The sequence below is a fragment of the Saccostrea echinata genome, unplaced genomic scaffold, assembly GCF_033153115.1.
Source record: "Saccostrea echinata isolate AGI-Se365-2 ecotype Australia unplaced genomic scaffold, CSIRO_AGI_Sech_v1 ptg000012l, whole genome shotgun sequence".
NCBI lineage: Eukaryota > Metazoa > Mollusca > Bivalvia > Ostreida > Ostreidae > Saccostrea > Saccostrea echinata.
Window position 1 is genome coordinate 20,121,348 of NW_026889761.1, and position 19,402 is coordinate 20,140,749.

Here is a 19,402-nt window from a genome sequence, read left to right on the forward strand (position 1 = left end):
TTTTCGGTTTGATCAATTTCTGCACATTTCTGTTGTTTAGGTGATTTATCATTAGAGGTCTGAAAAAATATTTTTGTACAAATCGTTTTTTTTTTTGAATTTTTAAACAATTGAATAAGAATTACATTCTTGTTTTCCTAATTTTATTTTAAAGCTTTTCTTTATTTTTCCATAAAATGGTAGGTATGTACAGCAAATTGATATATTTTTATTAGAAATATTATTGTATCTTAATTTCCAATGGAAGCTCTAAACACTAATGAAAAATGTTTTTTGGACTTTTGTTTCATTTAAAGGTCCCATACTGAGTTTATGTTGTTCATTTTCAACATATGGCACATACCATCATATTTCTCCAGAAGAAATGTTCAAAGACAAAGAAGTACAAAGAGCAGAAATCACTGTTGTTTACTTACATCGGGAAAATACATGTTCTCTAATTACTTTATCTTGGTCTAATATAATGTTAGGAATACAATTATCTGTTTTAAATCGTACCATTTAATGTAGATATTTACTTATTCCTTTTCTCATCAAAGGGCAGAACTCTAACTGCATAAAACTACCAAGTAATTAGAACTCTTCAGTGAGCAGTGTTTAGAGCTTCCTTAAAACCGAACACGAATCAATGGTTCCAAATGTTACCAAATGGTTTAGACATCGGGATCGAGGTGCCTCTCATACCTTGATACGGATACGGATACGTATACGGAAGCGTCAGATGGAACAATCTCTATTGGTATATTGCTACATAAATAGTGGAAGTTAACGATAGAAAGGCTCACACTGAGGCTCACACTTTTATCAAAAAGTTTTGTTGTAAGGTTACCATTAACGTCTTTTTCTAGTAAAATATCCAAATACGAAAAAGATGTGTCAGACTCTGTGGTGTCTTTTCAAGTTCAAAGGGATATATCAAATCAAGATAGGAATGACAATAAATATTGTTAATTAATATAACGTCGTCGATATATCGAAACGTTAAATTGAGGCCGCCACATTATTACTAGATATAATGAAAATTTAAAAAAAAAAGGTAATAGGTAGATAATAACAATTTACCTTTATCTATCTCATTAATCAATGCTCATAATTTAATATTTGTGGTATGTCAAATTTAATTTATGTTTTGAATTTCTTTCTCAATTAAAACCCTTTAATATCCATTATTTTATTCAAAATAGACGATAATTTATAAAAAAAAAATAATTTGATGACGATATTTAAGGTTATTTTTAGTTTTGTGAGTATGATTGTTGTGTAAATCACACAGACTTCTCACATAAGCATATTTCATGAAGCACGCTAGCACTTTATAAAAATGGCCAAGTCTGTTTGATTCACTTACTAATGAGATTCACAAACTAAAAAAGATCCTTATACATGTATTTACATTTAACATATCTTAAACGAGCAAAAATAAACTCGTTTCAATTTATCGCTCCCCTATATCGAAATATTTTCATAACCATCTCTTTTGCCTCATTGTGACGTCACGTCAGCGTTTAATAGTGTGTTTAATTAGCCCAATAGGGTGGGTTCACCATGCATCGGACACATTCTTTGCTTCGTACAATTTTTCGCAATAATCTGAATGTCTTCGTGTTTGAACTTGTTCCTGTCTTAAGGCCTAAGATTTAAAATTTTTAATGATGCCGGTTTTTATTATCATTTTGTGATATAAATACTACGAGAATGGCCTTGAAGTGACGTCGTATTTTGCATCGAAGGGGAGTAACCAGAATTTTATGATTTTTTCGAACTTTTAGCGTTATTTTGCTTTCATTAAACTTCAAGGGAACGAGTCCTTCTTGGGTGAATTTTGTTAATGATTAATAATTTTCTAGAAAATTTCAAAAAGTGTCATTTAAAAATTTGTATTTTTTTCTTAGAGCTGTTTTTACTAGTACGTTCATTTCACCATGCATCGGACACAAATTTACCATGCATCGGACATTCTCCACTTGAGATACTTGCTTATATTACAAAAACTGACGGCCGTTTTTGCAGAAATAAATAAATAAATAAATAAATAAATAAATAAATAAATAAATAAATAAATAAATAAATAAATATATATATATATATATATATATATATATATATATATATATATATATATATATATATATATATATATATATATATATATATATATATATATATATATATATATATATATATATATATATATATTATACTTAAAGAAGAAAAAAACGAAAAACCTCAGTAAAGCTTTAGGCATCTCATTCTATCTTCAGAAGCTTTACAAAATACATAGTAACGTTACACAATGATACGCAGAGTATATGACGTCGTAATTGTGAAGTCAAATGTACTATGACGTCATAGTCAATTGCTCTTTTCGTTCAGGTAAAAAGTTCGGGAAAACTTCAATAAAAATACAGATATACATATGCATACATCATTAAATTGATATATATATATATATATATATATATTAAATCAGATTGTTTAGCTATGGTTTCAACGTACAAATAAAATGTTTTTCTTTTTGACGTCTACAAATATCATTTTCTCCTGTTACTTTATAAAAAGGAATTATCTTAAATTTCTTTTGTCCACACACGTCTAAATGTTCACTAAGTGGTATCTGTCTGTATTCTGGCGTGTTGATATGCTGTTTATGAATACGAACCCGAGTACGGAGAGTGTCACTGGTCTCACCAATATAATATTCACTACACCCTGGACAGGTTATAACATATAAAACATTTTGAGTATCACACGACATATTGGCGTTCACAGTAAATCTTCGGCCGTTAAAGTTATAACAAGTTCCTTCAGTTAGATGGTCGCAGGTTCCACATCGAGGATTTTTACATTTAGTCACTGAATAGTTTTCTTCAAAATTAGAGTTACATAGTAGTCTTTTCAGGTTCTTTGGTTGACGTCTACTTGAGATAAATTGTACGTTTTCATAAATTGGCTCTGTTGTTTGGTCCTCTTTGAGAATGGTGTTCAGTTGGTTAACAATGGAGTTGATGTTCTGATTCTGAGGATTATGAGTATGTACAAAGGGAATAATATTCTCGTTATCCTCACGTCCTTTGGTTAAAAGTAATTCTGATCTTTCATGTTCCTTGGCTTTAAGTATTCCATGGAAGATCTTCAAGATCTTTGTTGCCATGTGTAGTTCACACTACTTGGTCAAATCTAGTCAAATGGAACGGTGGACAACACTCTTTGTTCATGACTATCTTACTGAAAATATATAGAGGATATTCAATGTTTTGTAGTTGGATATGTAATTTATTTCACGAGTGGGACAGGATTTTTTGATATTTTCACGACTGCGAAGCACGAGTGAAAATATTAAAAAAAATCCTGTCTCACGAATGAAATAAATTCCTTATCCAACTACAAAACATTGAATTTTCCGTTTATTACATTTTCTTTGATTTTCCCTTTGCTTCTGTCTTTTTAACACAGTGTCACAAGCTGTGACGTCATAGTTGAGCGGTTGAGGCTTCATAACTTAGCAATTGTGAGATTGAAAAAAATTGTAACATGGATTTTAGCAATATATTTGGGAAGAAATTAGCAGTTTTAGTCTCAATCGAGATGGTTTAGTTACTGTCTCTACCCTATGACAGGCCAGATTTTTTTTTACTTACTTTGATATCCTTTCACACTGTGAGAGAATATGTTTTGGGTATCCTTTCACAATGTGAGAGAATAAAACTCTTATTCATTAAATAAGTCACAGTATTTCACTGCTGAAAATGTCATAAATATTTGATCTTTGATGTTTTTGATCGAGCTGTAAGCTTTCATTCTACAATACTTAAAGTAATTCTCTGAATGGTAGTGAAGTATTGCAAGATTTTGAAATAAAAATCAAATGGCTCTGTGATAAACTTTGTACAGTCAGAGGAACTCTCTTGTGTACATTAAAACATCATGTATTACGCAAGGAATTTTTCTTTTAATCTTTTTTAGCTATATTTTTTTTCTTTAAATTTCAATATGCACTAATTTCATTTATAAATTATTGAAAAACCCTAAGATATAATTCTGATACTACTCTTGATGCCTAATACAATGTTAGTAATTAAAACCTGATAGAAAAAATATTCCTAACCCATGAAAAATGTTCTTATGTTCATATATTTTCTTGGTCAATACACAAGTCAGAGTGTCCATTCCTCTATTTATCTCATCAATTCACTTTCTGTCTGTTGAAAGTCTAGCTAGGGCAATTTGAATAATTCCTCTGGTCAAATAACCATCCTTGTCTGGGCCATTTTTTCTACTGTTAGAAATGTGGTCAAAGTATTTGTGGAAAGCATAAGTTGAGGACAACTTGATGCTTTGGCTGAAAATGAATAATCGTAAGAGTATTCCGACGAATTTTAACAAAGCTGGTTCAAAGGAATTTTGGGTGAAGGGGATTCAATTTTTTTTCAAATGAGGTGCTTTTTCCCCTTTAAAGGGACGATAATAAATTATTAAAAAGCTGGAGCCACTTATAAGTCTTCTCAAGATTCCCTTGGCCAGAAAGTACATAGTTTGAGTATATGCTTCGTATTTATATTAAATTCAAGTTTTGCTGAAGTTTCCATGTCTGGAATGGGGCTAAATTATAGGACCAAATTTTGACATTGGAAAATAAAGATCTTTTAAAATATTTTTCTCGAGAATAAAAGAGTACAAATACTGGTTATCTCGTTATTATAAACAAATTCCATTTGTAAAAAAAATATTCAAGTAATAGCACCTGAGCCTGGAGTTGACCAATCTAGTTTAGTAAAGCTTAGTAGAGGAATATATAGGAAAATTTTGGTCGAATGTAAAAAGGGAGATACACTGGAATGTTGAATTTTTTCATAAAACTAAATCAGGAAAAACGCTTTAAAAGATTTTTTTCTTAACAAAGAATAGATTTACAATTAATCATATAGAAATGCAAACATCTTCAATCTTTGTAGAATCCGGTTTGTTCAAGACTCCTTTGAATAGAGTGAGGCCACAGCAGGGGCAAAAGAAACAGAAATTTATAGAGAACAGTAAAGCTAAAAATTTGTATGCTGAATTGAAACCTAAATATTTTAATTATATATATGTAAAAGGTAAAAATAACGAACAGTGATCGATCTCAAAAAATCCACAAACAATACAAATATGTGAAAAGGGCATAAAACACGGACCCCTGGAATTTCCAGATTTGGGATTAGGTGCCTAGGAGGAGTGAACATCCCCTGTTGACCGGTCACACCCGCCATGAGCTCTATGTCTATCTTTAATGTATATAGCTAATGTATTTCATAAACATTGCTGAAAGAAATGGAGTTCAAAAAGTTGATAGCTTCTGTGTTTTATTCATATGTACATTTACAGTGTGTTTGTCAAAAAGATCAGGTATCTCAGGTAGCTGTGCATTGTGACCGGATCAAGTATACACAATTAATATTTGTCATAAGTTTTATTCCCAAAAAATCAAGTTTTTTTCTCAATGTGAAATACTGAACGTTGGATTCTACTTGAAAAATTGGAACGAATAAGGGGGGGGGGGGTTCATGATAATTTTAGATGAAGTTTTTATTAACTATTACTATTAATTAAAATTTAATTATTTTTATCCTAAGTTTAACTTAAAATCAACAGATACTTTGCAATGATTTTATGAGGTTTATCTGATACTTTTACAGGAATTTTTTTTATAATAAGAAGACAATCGTGTCAGTTGATTCCATCTATGTTAAATTTATTGCTTGAAGAAATTTTGAAACATGAAAAAAAAATAAAATGTAATTCTCATATATGCCAATACGCTGGAAAGACCTAGGAATATATATAGCGCATTTTAGCCTTCCATTTTATGAATGTTAAATAGATTTTGGAAGGACATTTAAAATTGCATTCTCGTAAGTTTACACTAGTTTTTCACAGTAAACAATACTACAATCTCTCAATTTATCAAATTAAAGTATCAAATCTGCATGCAGATGGAAACTAAATCAAAACTGAATTAAACGATATAAGAGCCGAGAAAAAGAACTGGATACACACAAAATCCAAACTTAATCTTGTAAACAGTTTAGTGCCATATTCATTATTACCGTAAGATGATGTGATAATAGGATTTCATATATAATAAATGGAAAATCTAAATCGACAGCAGTCATTGTAGTCTATATTCTATAAGTCACCTGGAGGAAATCTTAATATCTGTTCATTTGATTTGATGTCAAGCAGTCCAAACTCGGAAAAACCGTCAGGTCTTACTAACATGATAATGCAAAGGGTTCTTATTTTCACAAGCTTCACAAAACTAGGGTAAAGCAAACCCCCTGAAGTCCCAGATAGTATTTATAGACAAAGCAAATTGTCGATACAAATAGATGCTTCTTTGTAAAACTTCAGAAGCAGCAAATATTTCCATGGGAGGGGATTTTTCTCTGCCCGAAATTGTTTAAAAGTCCAGGCTTTTTGACATCAAAGAGAGCTGTTTTTCCAATAAAAAAGGAATTCGTAAACTCATTTACCTTGTCATGGGTCATTTGCAAAATTATTTTGTTAAAAAACATTCTGATTGTACAAAAATGTTCTCTGAAGTTGATATTAAAAAGATTTATTTGATACCTTGTAGATTCATTTTTCATTCATTTTCGTCGAAGTGCGCATCTGGTGCATCAAAATTTGTACCGTATAAGATTTACATTATGACCCCTGGATCGGGGCCTCTGCTGGTTGACTGTTAATTCCCGAAGGTCTCTGCAGCCCAGAAGCTAAGTACTTCGGCACTAGCTTGAAAATACGGATATATATTTATATAATTGCTGTGGTAAAATTTTGAAATTTATTTAAAAATTAAGGATTATCTCCCTCATGCATAGCTCTGATCCTTCGACGTATTTGACTTCAGTCTTTGGCACCCCTCTTTTTTCAGCTATTCAAAGGTTTTTTATTTAAATATTTCGGATTTCCACCGGTTCGGCATGAGCATCACTGAAGAGACATAATTTGTCGGAATGCGCATCTGGTGCATCAAAATTGGTACCGTATAAGATTTACATTTTAAAAGATGTAAGAAATTGTTTTCTCGATATAAAAATATCCAGAATATTTTAGATAAAATTTTAAAAATCGATCTAATTAAAATAGATTTTTTTCACATTATCATACGGTTTAAACTAATTTGATTAATTTTTTTTCATTATTACAACCACCAATAAATAAAGTTACATATATTATGTTAAATTTAAGTCACCCTATTTAACAATTTTGAACCAACAGTTACCAATTCAAGCATAAACAGGCGATTGAGATTATTTTTATCATTAAGATAATTTCTTCAAGCAAAACAAAAATGACACATTTTTATTTTTTTCAAAATGAACATAAAAGACTATTATTGTGTTTATACAGAGCATAATTAATGTTTGCCTAAGCTTAGTATTAGCATTGCAAAATGAAAAGGATTTCAACTGATTTCTGACATCTATATAATTTTATACGAAACAATGTTAGCCGTTTGCCTGGCGCAGTTGTTAGAGCGTTTGATCTAGAGTCGTGTAGAAAGGAGCTGATCCTTACGTCGCGGGTTCAAATCCCACCGCGGGACGTCGATACCGGTCCTGATGGCCTCTCAATATGAGTGAAAAATTCTCGAAGAAAGTTAAACAAAAACAACAAAGGAACGAACGAAACAATTTCATTGCATTGAGAATGCTTTTCTGACCTCTTCTTTAACAAATTCATTTTGGTTTGCAAAATCTGGTAGAAACACATTTTTAAATAAATATATCTTAAAAAAATAAACTGTATTTTACAATTAAATCTGCATCAAGCACCAAAACAACTGAGTCAATCATTATTGAGTAGAAGTATAGATTGTGAATGGATACAATTTTCGCTCAGGTAGGCCTCCTGTGAAAATATTTTAATTTTGTGATATAGCGCCCGGTTTTTCAAGTTTCACAACTAGTTTTGTACAGAAAAAAATTAGCGAAAAAACAATTCTAGCAACAGAAAGTGGAACTCTTTTAATTTTTTTAGCCATCCAACAAAAGTGTATTGAGCATTAGGTTAGATAAATGTCTTGTAAAAATGCTATTCCTACCAATTTTAAACTTTATTTAGAAAAAAAGATCAAGTTTTTATAAGCACCATTTACAAAATTATCGATATTTTCCCCCTTTGGTTAAAGATTGTGATGAGAATAGCACAACGTTTAACAGCAGAAGTTTCAAATTAATATTTACATGAGTGCATTTCGTTGGGGTTTGCACTCAAAGCCCGCCATTTTAGCTATTTTTTGGACTTGCTCGGTTATTTAAAGAATATCAAACATTTCGATTTTCTCGGACATACCCCTATGGTAGTGTAAGCGTGATTTTCTTCAGATAAAAAGAGTTTCGGGGCGATCAAGTGAAATCTATAGTAAGATATTTCTTATACATATATTGCAAACTTCTGGCAAAAAATTCAAGTAAGTTTTAGTTGTTGTTGATTTTAAAGATTGTTCTTGTCTTGACAAATGGAAACCTTTGACACCCTGATATACACTCATGCTGACATATTTATTTTAATAAGCATTGGTCAACTCCTATTAAAAAAGTTTTACATATTTTTTCCTGATAATATTCTACAAATAACTTCATCTTCCATTTCAAAGGTTGATGATTTTAACAAATTTCAAATTACACGTCTAGGGAATATTTGCATTATTTTGTATATGTCGTCTGGTCAACCTCTCGATGGCAAATTTATGATAGACAGTGGCAACTAGGTAAGATGTGTTAATTTTCACACAAAATTGAAATTATTTATTAATGATTTAGTACGTATTAGCCTCAATAAAACCTCAATAAGATTGGTAGGGTCATTGGAATGATGCGATATTGAACACTTACAGAACAGACGTTAATTTAAATACCAATACTGAAAAATTCTTACTAATTTGAGTTATTTGATTGAAGAAATTAATATAAATCAATGGGCGATGTTTTAGCTATATAACAAAGGAGTTATTGAACTTATATTGATGAATATTGGCACCCGTTGGCTGTACAAATGCACTCGAAAGCTCGTGCATTTGTACAGCCACCTCGTGCCAATATTCACCAATATAAGTTCAATAACCCTTTAACATAAAAAATATAGTATGAAATGTTAAAATTTATTAAAAAGAACAAAAACAAAAACAAAACCAGTGGAACTAACATCAAAGACTGAACAAAACTACAACGTTGACAGTGTTCCGATCCACTTTATCAACTGTAGATTGGTAAACTACATGAACATGATAGATGAAATCAAACCAAAATACCACTCTGACTTATAGACCTGAGGGAAAGCATATTAACCGAGCACAAAATATGAGAAAGTTAAAATATACATAAATTGTGTGGTCATAAAATTTGTATTTTTCTCTTATAAAATGTAATGTGTAATGTAATTCATTACTTTAACAAAGTAATTGTAATTCAATTAATTTCTTTTCTGTATGAGAGTAATAGTAAGGGTAATTCTAATGGTAAAAATTCCAAAGTAATTGTAAACTAATGCATTGCATTTCAAAGTAATTGAAGATCTGATCAAGGGTTTAATAAAGTGTAATTTTGTTTTGTTACAAGCCTCCTAGGCACATTATCCTAACTCTGGAATTTCCGTGAGTCCGTGTTTTATGCCCTACTCACAGATTCAGCCCAAACTCATGAAATTAAAAAAAAAACGATGTTAAAAATTCAACAATATCACAAAGAATGCATATATATTATTGTACTTCCTAAATTTCATTTAATTTAGGGGATTGGAAGTGGACCTTTTTATATCTTGTAGTTGAAAGAACAATAATTCATGTAACGTTGGACACGGGAATTTCGCCGTAATAACCAATAGTGAATGAAGCCATATCATAACTAAAATATTTTTAGATTATTAAAAAGAGAATTTTTAGAATAATTTATTACCTTGGATAAAATATGTAATTTTTAATTTCTAGTGACTTTAACATCTTGAAAAAGCCAGTTTCTTTAAGACATCTAAAGCGTAAGATTTTATAGTACCAACACCGTGCGCAGCGTCTAAACATTGTGTGTCTGTGTTCAGATCTTGACAGTGCAATACATCACAGTCTTGGCGTTGATCAATTATTCAGTCCAAATTTTGGAAATGTGTTTGAATGTGACTATTACTGTTTCTAGATAGATGTCAATAAAAAGAATCAGTTTCATTTTTCATTAGAATTGCTTTAATTGTAGATTTACTGAATACTTTTGCGGATTGTTTTATAATGAAAAATTTAATGAAGTGTGTAATTTCTTTCAATCGATTTTTTTTTCTATTTTACTGCCGATCGGTCGAACGTCCTATATGCTGCCTGAGAAACAAGCTATATTGTATAGGTCTTGTTTCAGCTAATTTGCAAAGACACTTGCATTCATTTTTTTTACATAGATATTGTCAATGTATATAAGATACAAGTTCATGAAAATAATTAATATTATAATATTAATAAATAAGAAAGATATCACCAAAACCTCTGTATAATAATACAGTTACAGTAAAAATCAAGATTCAAGCTGGGGAAAATGTTCATATTTCAACCTTCTAAAGACAGACTAGCAAAATTAGTATATGTACATCGCAACTAATCTAAATTAATCTCGTGTTACCTTTATGTGTATAAAGTCACAGATGTTTCTGAAAACTCTCTCTCTCTCTCTCATGCTTTTTTGTATGTTTTATTACATAGCAGCAATGCATTGAGAGAAAATATGAGCAAGATAAGACAAGAAATGTACTAAATGCTCTAATAAATTTCATTGTACTTTCACGAAATACTTCGAATCATGAAAGAAAACTTTCTGATTTCCATATGCCCAAGAGTGCATTTGCCTCCTAGAACCAAAAAGAGAGGCAGATATTCTTCGAAGATTTTCAGTCACGTCAGTTTTGTTTCTTTTAACCATATTCCGGATGGAAAAAGCTAGAAAACCAACATCTATCAGCGCAGAGAGTGGTCCTATTACTACGCCAAGAATGCTGATTCCTCGTGCAGAAATCCGTAGCACGGCTAATGGGATCATGGTTAACCCCTTAACCATTCTTAGTATGCCAGGTAAGCTTTGAAGTGCCGCAAAATCGAAAGTCTCTATATCTTGATTAGTTTTCATTTCACTTGCAATGTCGCCAAGCCTGCTTATTTCATCTGTAAGTAACCGAAGGTTGACCTGTACTGTTTCGAATCTTTCCTGATAGCCATCTTGATATCTTTTCAGAATCTCGATAGTTTTTGTGTTTAGGATTGTTTCGGTAATTTTTGCACCAGCAGCTACTGTTCCACCTGTAGCTGCAAGAACACCACCCGTAACAGATAAGGCAAGTGACGCGCCTGCTGTAAAAGGGGCAATGCCAATTCCAACAGCGGTTAGCACAGCCCCTATTATACCGACAGAAGAACCTGAAATTGTTGCAACATTGACGTTTCGGCGACGAAGTTCCATTTCAGCAATCACCAGGTCACAAGTTTGTTGAAGGAGGAGGTTGCATTTCAGCCATTGGTCTATCGCATCCCTGGCAATTTCAATCATGGCCTCTATTTTTCTCATTTGCTTTGTAACCCTCCAATCTATTTAGTAAGAAAATGTTTCAAAATACATTGCATTTATTTTGTGCTGAGAAAGTGATTGACACATAATCGAGGAACATTTGCGAATTACGGCTGATTGAACTTGAAAAGAGAAAGTAAGCCTAACAATTCCATATTAGTATCGAAACAACTATTAGAAATTCTTGCACTTCTTGAAATCAATAAATACAGCTATTTATTTATTTATTTTTATATTTCTCTTTCTAAAAGAAGCCTGCAAAATTGCATACACACCGTGGTTGGAAGAAATAGACAAAGGATCCTGAACTCTGTTTGGAACTGTTGGGGCAATAAGTTCACAGCTGCATCCGCTAGTTTTTGATACAACTCTGTAGAATCTCTTTGTCTGTGTTTCGAGCAAGGTCAAAAACGTTTTTCTTTTTCTAGAATTTTCATATCGGTCTTTTTTCTTTCGCAATGGAAAATATTCAGTCCAGTAACTTTCGGCAGATGACTGCGATTCTGCAAATCGTAGCACAAAAACTTCAATTTGGAAAAATGTGCTAATTACCCAAAGTAGAACGTCTCCTGTTGGTAAATCATCTTCAATTCGTGAAATCGCAAAAGTGATTAGCTGTTGTATTTCTTTTTCAGAGCCTTTCATTTTCCCAAATTTTTCCTCAAAAATAAATTTGGTGATGTTTTCAATAAAAGGCAGGTAGAAATTAGTGTTTTGTTGAATTTCAATAGTAAGCTCTTTTAGGAGAAAGTCAACATGTTGCTCAGTTCCAAATATTTCCTTACTGAGGCACCGAAGCAGGGAGTGATCAGAAAATTCCACGAAGTCTATCGTCCTGTCTTTCATGTCCATCCTCTGCTGGACAGTTCGAAGCCCAGAGTATGGTGAACATGGAGGGAAATCTCTGACTTCTGTGCAGTACAGGCTTTCATTTGGCACCTCGCTGAAGTATGTGTCAAAAACCCTCTGTCTCATGTTAGGTTCTATTTGCAGCGTCATGTTTGTTTCAAGTTCTAAAGAATAAATATTCACAAATAACTTGATATAAGAGAATAGCGAGCTCTGAAAATACCATCTGTACGAAAAAAAAATTCTGATGGTCTGTATAATGTACATAGATCCATTTGATTTTTTCCCGCAGAAAATCAGAAAAAGCACTCAGACGTACTATTCTCACTCATGAAATATTAAAAAAAAAGAACAGATATCAATCTCAAAATTTCACTGGAACAATACAAATTAGAAGCAGAGCAAACAGACCTCTAAAAACATCAGGTGGAATAAACTACAATAGAGTAGTATGCAGCCCCTACATGGCTGCTAAACTAACATCATGGAAATGAAACTAACATATTATTAATCATTATTATTATCAGTATTTATCATAATCATCATCTGATTCTTTTTATTAATCATGTGATGTCAAAATCCAGATTGCTTAAGTCCTATAAATTTACCATCCAAATTTACTTTGCGGTATGTAGAGGCAGATTGAAGTTTAAGTGAAGAGTGTTAGTGTAAGTAAAGGTTTTTGACCGTATCCAGTTATAAACTAAGCTCGCCGTAACGTTCTAACCATCAAAAATATTATTATTTCTAAAAAAAGGTAAGTGGAAAAATATAAATTTTACTGACTTCTGAGTGATTAAATACCTGATATTGTCTGCAAAAGCGACACTGGGGGTGGCAAATGGCAATTGCATCCTCCTATTGGAATGATTCGATCAAATGCATCATTTGAGTAGTCAAAGAACAATGTGATGTAAAATCTACATGGTCTTTGTTTGCGTGTTTGGATCAAACTCTCTGGCTCAAATCGAGTCCAGTGAAAGGCTGGACGACACTCACTGTGCATGACTATCATATTGAAGATATATATCGGTAAGCTACTCCAATCGGCGACTCTTTGCAGTTTTTCATCGAGTTGAATGTTTTCATTTTCTAGCACATCAAGTAACTCACTGAAATTGAAAAAAATCACATGATTTGGAACTTAAAGTTGGTTGTTAATGAGATCAGGTTCTATTAGGCCTTATAAGCCCTCCTGTGTCATTTATATAAGGTAATTTTACTTCTTAACAAATGAAAAAAAAAACGTGAAGATAACGAACAGTGATCGATCTCAAATTCTTTAAACCAATAAAAATAAGTAAAACAGGGCATAAAACACAGACCCTGGAAACTCCAGAGTTGGGATCAGGTACTTAATAGGAGTATGATATTCATACCCTGAGGGATGCTCACGATCGCACATGGACCCTATGTATTGAGCAGGTAGACAACGAATCCGTAGTCAAAGTAAGTATTTTAGAAATGATCTACCAATAGGTATGAAATGTGTCAATCAATTAAATTCGACCCAATAATAGGTTGTGCATGTCTTTGCAAACAAGGTCATTATAACGACAAAAGAATTTTCGATACTTTTATAATTAATATAAGCTAGGTTGCTGAAATTCCTATAACTTTATTTGTAAGGCTCATTATTATAACTGTATGATAGAAGAACTTTGTTTTATTCTATCTGGAAATCCTACTTATACTCACAGTTCACTTAGGATTAAATTTCTCCAAGTCACATTTCAGTCTTTAATACTTTTAAAATTCCAGTCAAAGGATTCGATTAATCCTACCCATATTGGATTCATAGACTTCATAAAAATCCCTTACAAATACAAATAGTCGCCAGCGGTCAGAGTGTGGTCAGAGTGTCTGCTCTGGAGTCGCGGAGTAAGGAGTTGATCCTTACGTCGCGGGTTCGAATCCCACCGTGGGACGTGGAGACCGGTCCTTTGGATAAGACCGTATAAATCGAGGTGATGGCACGAAAAAGATCCCTCAATGCTCAATGGCCCTGAGTGCCGAGTATAGCTCAAATTTTGCAGCAGTGGTTGCGTGGCAAGTGGTTGTGTCTCCATATGAGTAAAAAGTTCTCGAGAGGGACGTTAAACAACAAACAAACAATTTAACAACATACAAACAAACAAACTAACTAAAAACAAAATACAAATACATTGACAGGTCCAGCATGTGCTCTACCAAGCCCTTATCTTTACTCCCCACAAAAACATTAACTGATGTAAAGGAGAAACTTCAGACATACTCTAGAAGTTGTGTTAAAAAAAACTCAAAAAAGAAAAAAAAGAAGAAGAAGAAAAAAAAAAATAGAAAATTTAAAATTGTAAGATTTCTTAAAATATCAAAACATATGACTTTTCTAAACTTTATACAACAACGCTCACGATAAATTAAAAAGTAGTACTTTTTATATCATCGAAGACTGCTTCTTTAATAAAAATGAAACTCAGAAATTTTCATTTCTTAAGCTTGTTATTGATCATCAAAAATTACTTTGTTAAAATAACTCTGATTCTACACACAAATACTCTGGAGTTGTTATTCAAAGATGCTGGAGTTCTTCATTGACAACATCTATATAGTCTTTTGAGACTAGGTCGTCAGGGGATGCTTACTTTCCCTAGGCCCGTGATTCAACCTCTGGAATTTCCAGGTGTCCGTGTTTTTTGCCCTGTGCACAGATTTGTGTTGTTTGTGGATTTTTTTTAGATCAATCACTATTCGTTATCGTCACCTTTTTCATTCATACCAATGACCAGGTCTTTTGTTTTTATATCTTATGTCAATACGGAAATGTCCATCTACATGATCAATACATAGGGTTCACGGTGGGTGTAACCAGTCGACAGGGGATGCTTACTGCTCTACTGCACCTATTCCCACTTCTGGAATTTCCAGAGGTCCGCGTTTTATGACTTGGTCACAGATTTGTATTGTTTGTATTTTTTTTTTTTAGATCGACCATTGTTAATTATCATCATCTTTTTCATTCAACCTAATTATCACTGGCAATTCGAGGAAATCTATTTTGTTAGAAAGAACTCTCTCAAACTAAGAAATCTGTACATTGAAATCTGAAAGATATCTTTTTCATAAGAGAAATCTCTCCTTTTTTAACTTCTTTAAATAAGAGATGTAAGTATCCCCTGTCGACGGGTTACACCCGCCGTGAGCCCTATATATTCATCAGGTAGATCCGTTATCAAATGAAATATGAAAACATAGACCTAATCATTGATTGTTAAAATTCCCCCAAGAAATACATAACTCTATGCCTGATTTGAAGGAAAAAAAAAAAAAAAAAAAAAAAAAATGAATTTACCTCGGAAAAGATTCTCTCCGCTCATATATTTCCTTTGTCAATGCGCACGTAAGAGTGCCTTTTCCTCCATTTATTTGATCAATTCGCCGTCCCTCTGTTGAAAGTCTTTCTAAGGCAATCTGGATAAATTCATTTGGTGCGAAACAATCTTCCCTGTCTGGCCAAGTTGTTCTGCTGTTAGGAATGTGGTCAAGATGTTTGTGGAAAGCATGTCTTGTTGATGGACAACATGATGCTCTGACTGAAAGAAAAACGATATGGGTATTTTGTCCGATTCAAAACTTGATACATATCTTGGAAAAAGTTATTAAAATTTCTTCAAAATGACACTCTTCCTTTTGAGGGTGGAATTGAAATAGTTAATAGGATAAGTTATTCAAAACCTTCTTCTCAAGATCCACTGTCCCAAAAAGACAACTTATTTAAAAGTTTCCTTATGTAAACTCAAGTTTGTTCAAATGATAGCCCCAGTATGTAGCCAAAATATGTGTTGAAATTTTGATATCAAAAAATATAAAGGAATTTGTTTCAATAACTTTTTTGAGAACAGAAGGATAGCAATCAATAATATTAATATACTGATATTTCCATTAACTGAAGTTTCATTTTTTTCAAATCATCGCTCCTAGGGTTGGATTGGGCTTTATGAGGGGGCGGACGACGGTAACTTTGTGAAAGGACAATTCTAACTGTTACTCAGGTTTTGACTCTTATCAAGTTACTAAGGACTTTATCTGCAAACAAATGAAAACAGAATCAAATATAGTCGAATAATACATTTACCAAAAGTGAGAAAAAAGGATGGGTACATACAAACTGTGTGATGAATGTTTTCTGCAATCATTCCTATGTGTCCCAGAATCACTGGTTTATCTTGGCGACAGGCGCATTCTTTTTTGTTTGTGATATGCGGTTTATACGAGGAAGACTCGTGTTTCTGTAATATTAAGAGAATAGGTGAATGATAACACTTGATATAGGTACTTGTAACAGGCATGTAAAGTTCCCAACAGTCTCTATCTTCCTTTCCAATGAAAATATCAACGTTCAGAACTGATGATAAAGCAAGCATTTCTCCTTTGCCAGGGGATTTTGATTGCAATCGTACTCTTTCTACGTGATTTCTTAGAAGTCTCTCCTTTTCGTCAAGCTCGGTGTTTTCACTGAAAGATTCGTCTGCATACTTGTAAAATAGATCTACATTCTCTTCTTTCAGCTCAAAGTCGCAGATGGTGTTTATAATACGAACAAAATGTTCATCATCGTTATAAAACTCCAAGCTAAATCTTTTAAACAAATCAGTGGCATGGTCATGATGACCATAAGATGATCTGGTGAAAAGGAGTTCATAATTATTTGAAAATTTAAATCCAAAACAGTCCTTGTGATCTATATTTAGGAGGACACCTGGGCAAGTGCTTAATATCTTTTCATCATAAGATTTGAAGTCAATCAGTCCAAATTCAGGAAAACCGTCAGGTCTTTCTAACATGACAATGCAGAGAGGTTCTGATGTACACAAGTTTCGCAGAACCGGGGTAAAGATAAAACCTCTGATGTCCTTGATAGTTTTTACAGAAGAAGCACATATTCTATACAAGCAAATTGTTCTTTGTAAAACTTCTGAAGCAGCAAATATTTCCCTAGGAGATGGGGATCTTTTCTCTGCCCGTGATTGTTTAAAATCCTTCTCTAAGCAAATCTCTGGTGGAACTCCCCCGTCACATTCAATACACTGAGTAAGAAAAAGGTGAAAATACAAGGCATTCTGCAATTCAAACTCAAATATTTCATTCTTCGTTTTTCTCATATTCCACCATGACCTTTTTTTGACGTATTCTTAATTGCATGAATGATGTAATAAAATGCGTTCTCATCCCTTGGCTGTCCGATGAGCCCAAATCCTTCTCTTTCAAGAATTCCCTTTATCTTTTCCATCAAACTTGTAACAACCTAAAAGCGATTTTGTCGTTAGTGGTATATCATTTTACGTAAGATAAAATATATACTCAGTATGCAAATATAGAAGAAATCTGCTAAAAAGCAGAGTTGAAATGCTTTTGGCTTCTTTAGAGTCATTCTCTGTAAGCATCAAAATGGGCTGGAAATTGACTGTCACCGATTTTGTTGAAACTTGGTCAAATAATTACATTGTATGCCAATTTTACAAAAATATTATTGGAAATGATCAATAGGTCTTGTTTCCATGGCAACAGGTCTCGTATTTTCGCACATTGGAGGAAAATACCAATAAATGTAATTTCACTCCATTAATGTATATTTAATTAATATAGGTGACTATTATTAATTTTTTTCCTAAAAATAATTTGTATTTTGTATTTTTTATACAAGAAAGTTGCAAAAAAAAAATCTTGGACCCTCCAAGAAATGGCAAATAATATCAAAAAATGCTTTAAAAATGGGGTGCGGGACATAACAGTATGCACAAAAAACGCAGGCACTTCTGGAATATTTTGATGCTCTAAATTTTACCCTGAACAATAATGAAGAACATATTAAAAAATTGGAGAGGTATATTTGTTTAATTTGAGAAAATAAATTGATTGTAAAGTTTGTAAAAATCTCTCAATTTATACACATTTGTCAAGAGTTATTTCCCTTTTCGGAAATCAAAGAAAATGAAAGTGAAAGTAGAGAGCAGAACATGATCCAGAGGAGTAATTTCTATATCTTTTGGATATTTTCAGTTATGTTTAACCCACTTTGTGTAGTATTTTTATTAAACATAGTTAAATGTTTGTTCAGGCCTCACTATTTCTGAGAAATATAAATGTAATGTGTATAGTGGTGATAAGCATGAAAATGGATTCCACCTATTGAAATTCCTATGTGACACGTACTGAATCATTGTAATAAAAAGTGTCTAAAAGCAAAGTAACATCAGTTACATGGACTTCAAAGCTACAAGCTGGGTGGGATAATAAGGCTGTGATGAAGAAAGATACCTGGCAGAGAGATCACTAGGCAATAACAGTGAAACCTGTATGCTAAATTTTTTACTTTTCTCAATATTACTCCAGCTCACACACTTTCTGTAACAAGTTGGTTAATAACAGGGTATGAATATTTATAGGATTGGAAAGAAACATTAAAGTATCTAAAACATAATACTGATAAGAATCTCATTATATCAATAATTCAATGTCTGCATGTATACTGTAGACACATTTTTAAACTATCTGTTGATGAAAATTATGTTAACCTAAAGCATACAGTGTATATGACATAAATTACATTGTCAGATTTTAGGCATAGTAACAGCTCTCTGTGTGTCTGCTTTAAAGAGGGGAATAACAAGTTATTGCAAGGCAAGGTATTTCATCCATTTTAAAAGCATGATATTCATTGGTTTTTTTTTCTTCTTCTTGGTGTTACATGTTGACCTCAGTAGACAGTATACACACTCACTAAATTGGACATGTGACAACATTGCAAGTTTTATAGGTTTCAGTTTGTTCAGGGCTTAAATTTGTTCTGTTTTTTTTTTTTGGGGGGGGGGGGGGGTGCCCTTTCATTAAGGAACTCATTACATAAAATTGTAACAACTTTGAAATTTATCTCTTATTAGATTTTTTAATGGAAGCAAAGTAAGAAAATTAATTATATATAAAATTATTATTTA

At 32.4% G+C, this 19,402-nt stretch overlaps 1 protein-coding gene across 1 annotated transcript; it reads right to left on the reverse strand.

Annotated features, from left to right (window-relative positions):
• Window positions 1–10,493: 10,493 nt before the first annotated feature.
• On the reverse strand, window positions 10,494–17,698 carry LOC133185511 (uncharacterized). Its single transcript, XM_061320789.1, has 5 exons — window positions 16,573–17,698; window positions 15,760–16,000; window positions 13,233–13,540; window positions 11,855–12,592; window positions 10,494–11,599 (listed from the first exon to the last, which is right to left on the reverse strand). The coding sequence occupies exons 1-5, from the start codon at window positions 17,567–17,569 to the stop codon at window positions 10,791–10,793; spliced, it is 3,093 nt and encodes a 1,030-aa protein (XP_061176773.1). The 5' UTR covers window positions 17,570–17,698; the 3' UTR covers window positions 10,494–10,790.
• Window positions 17,699–19,402: the final 1,704 nt, after the last annotated feature.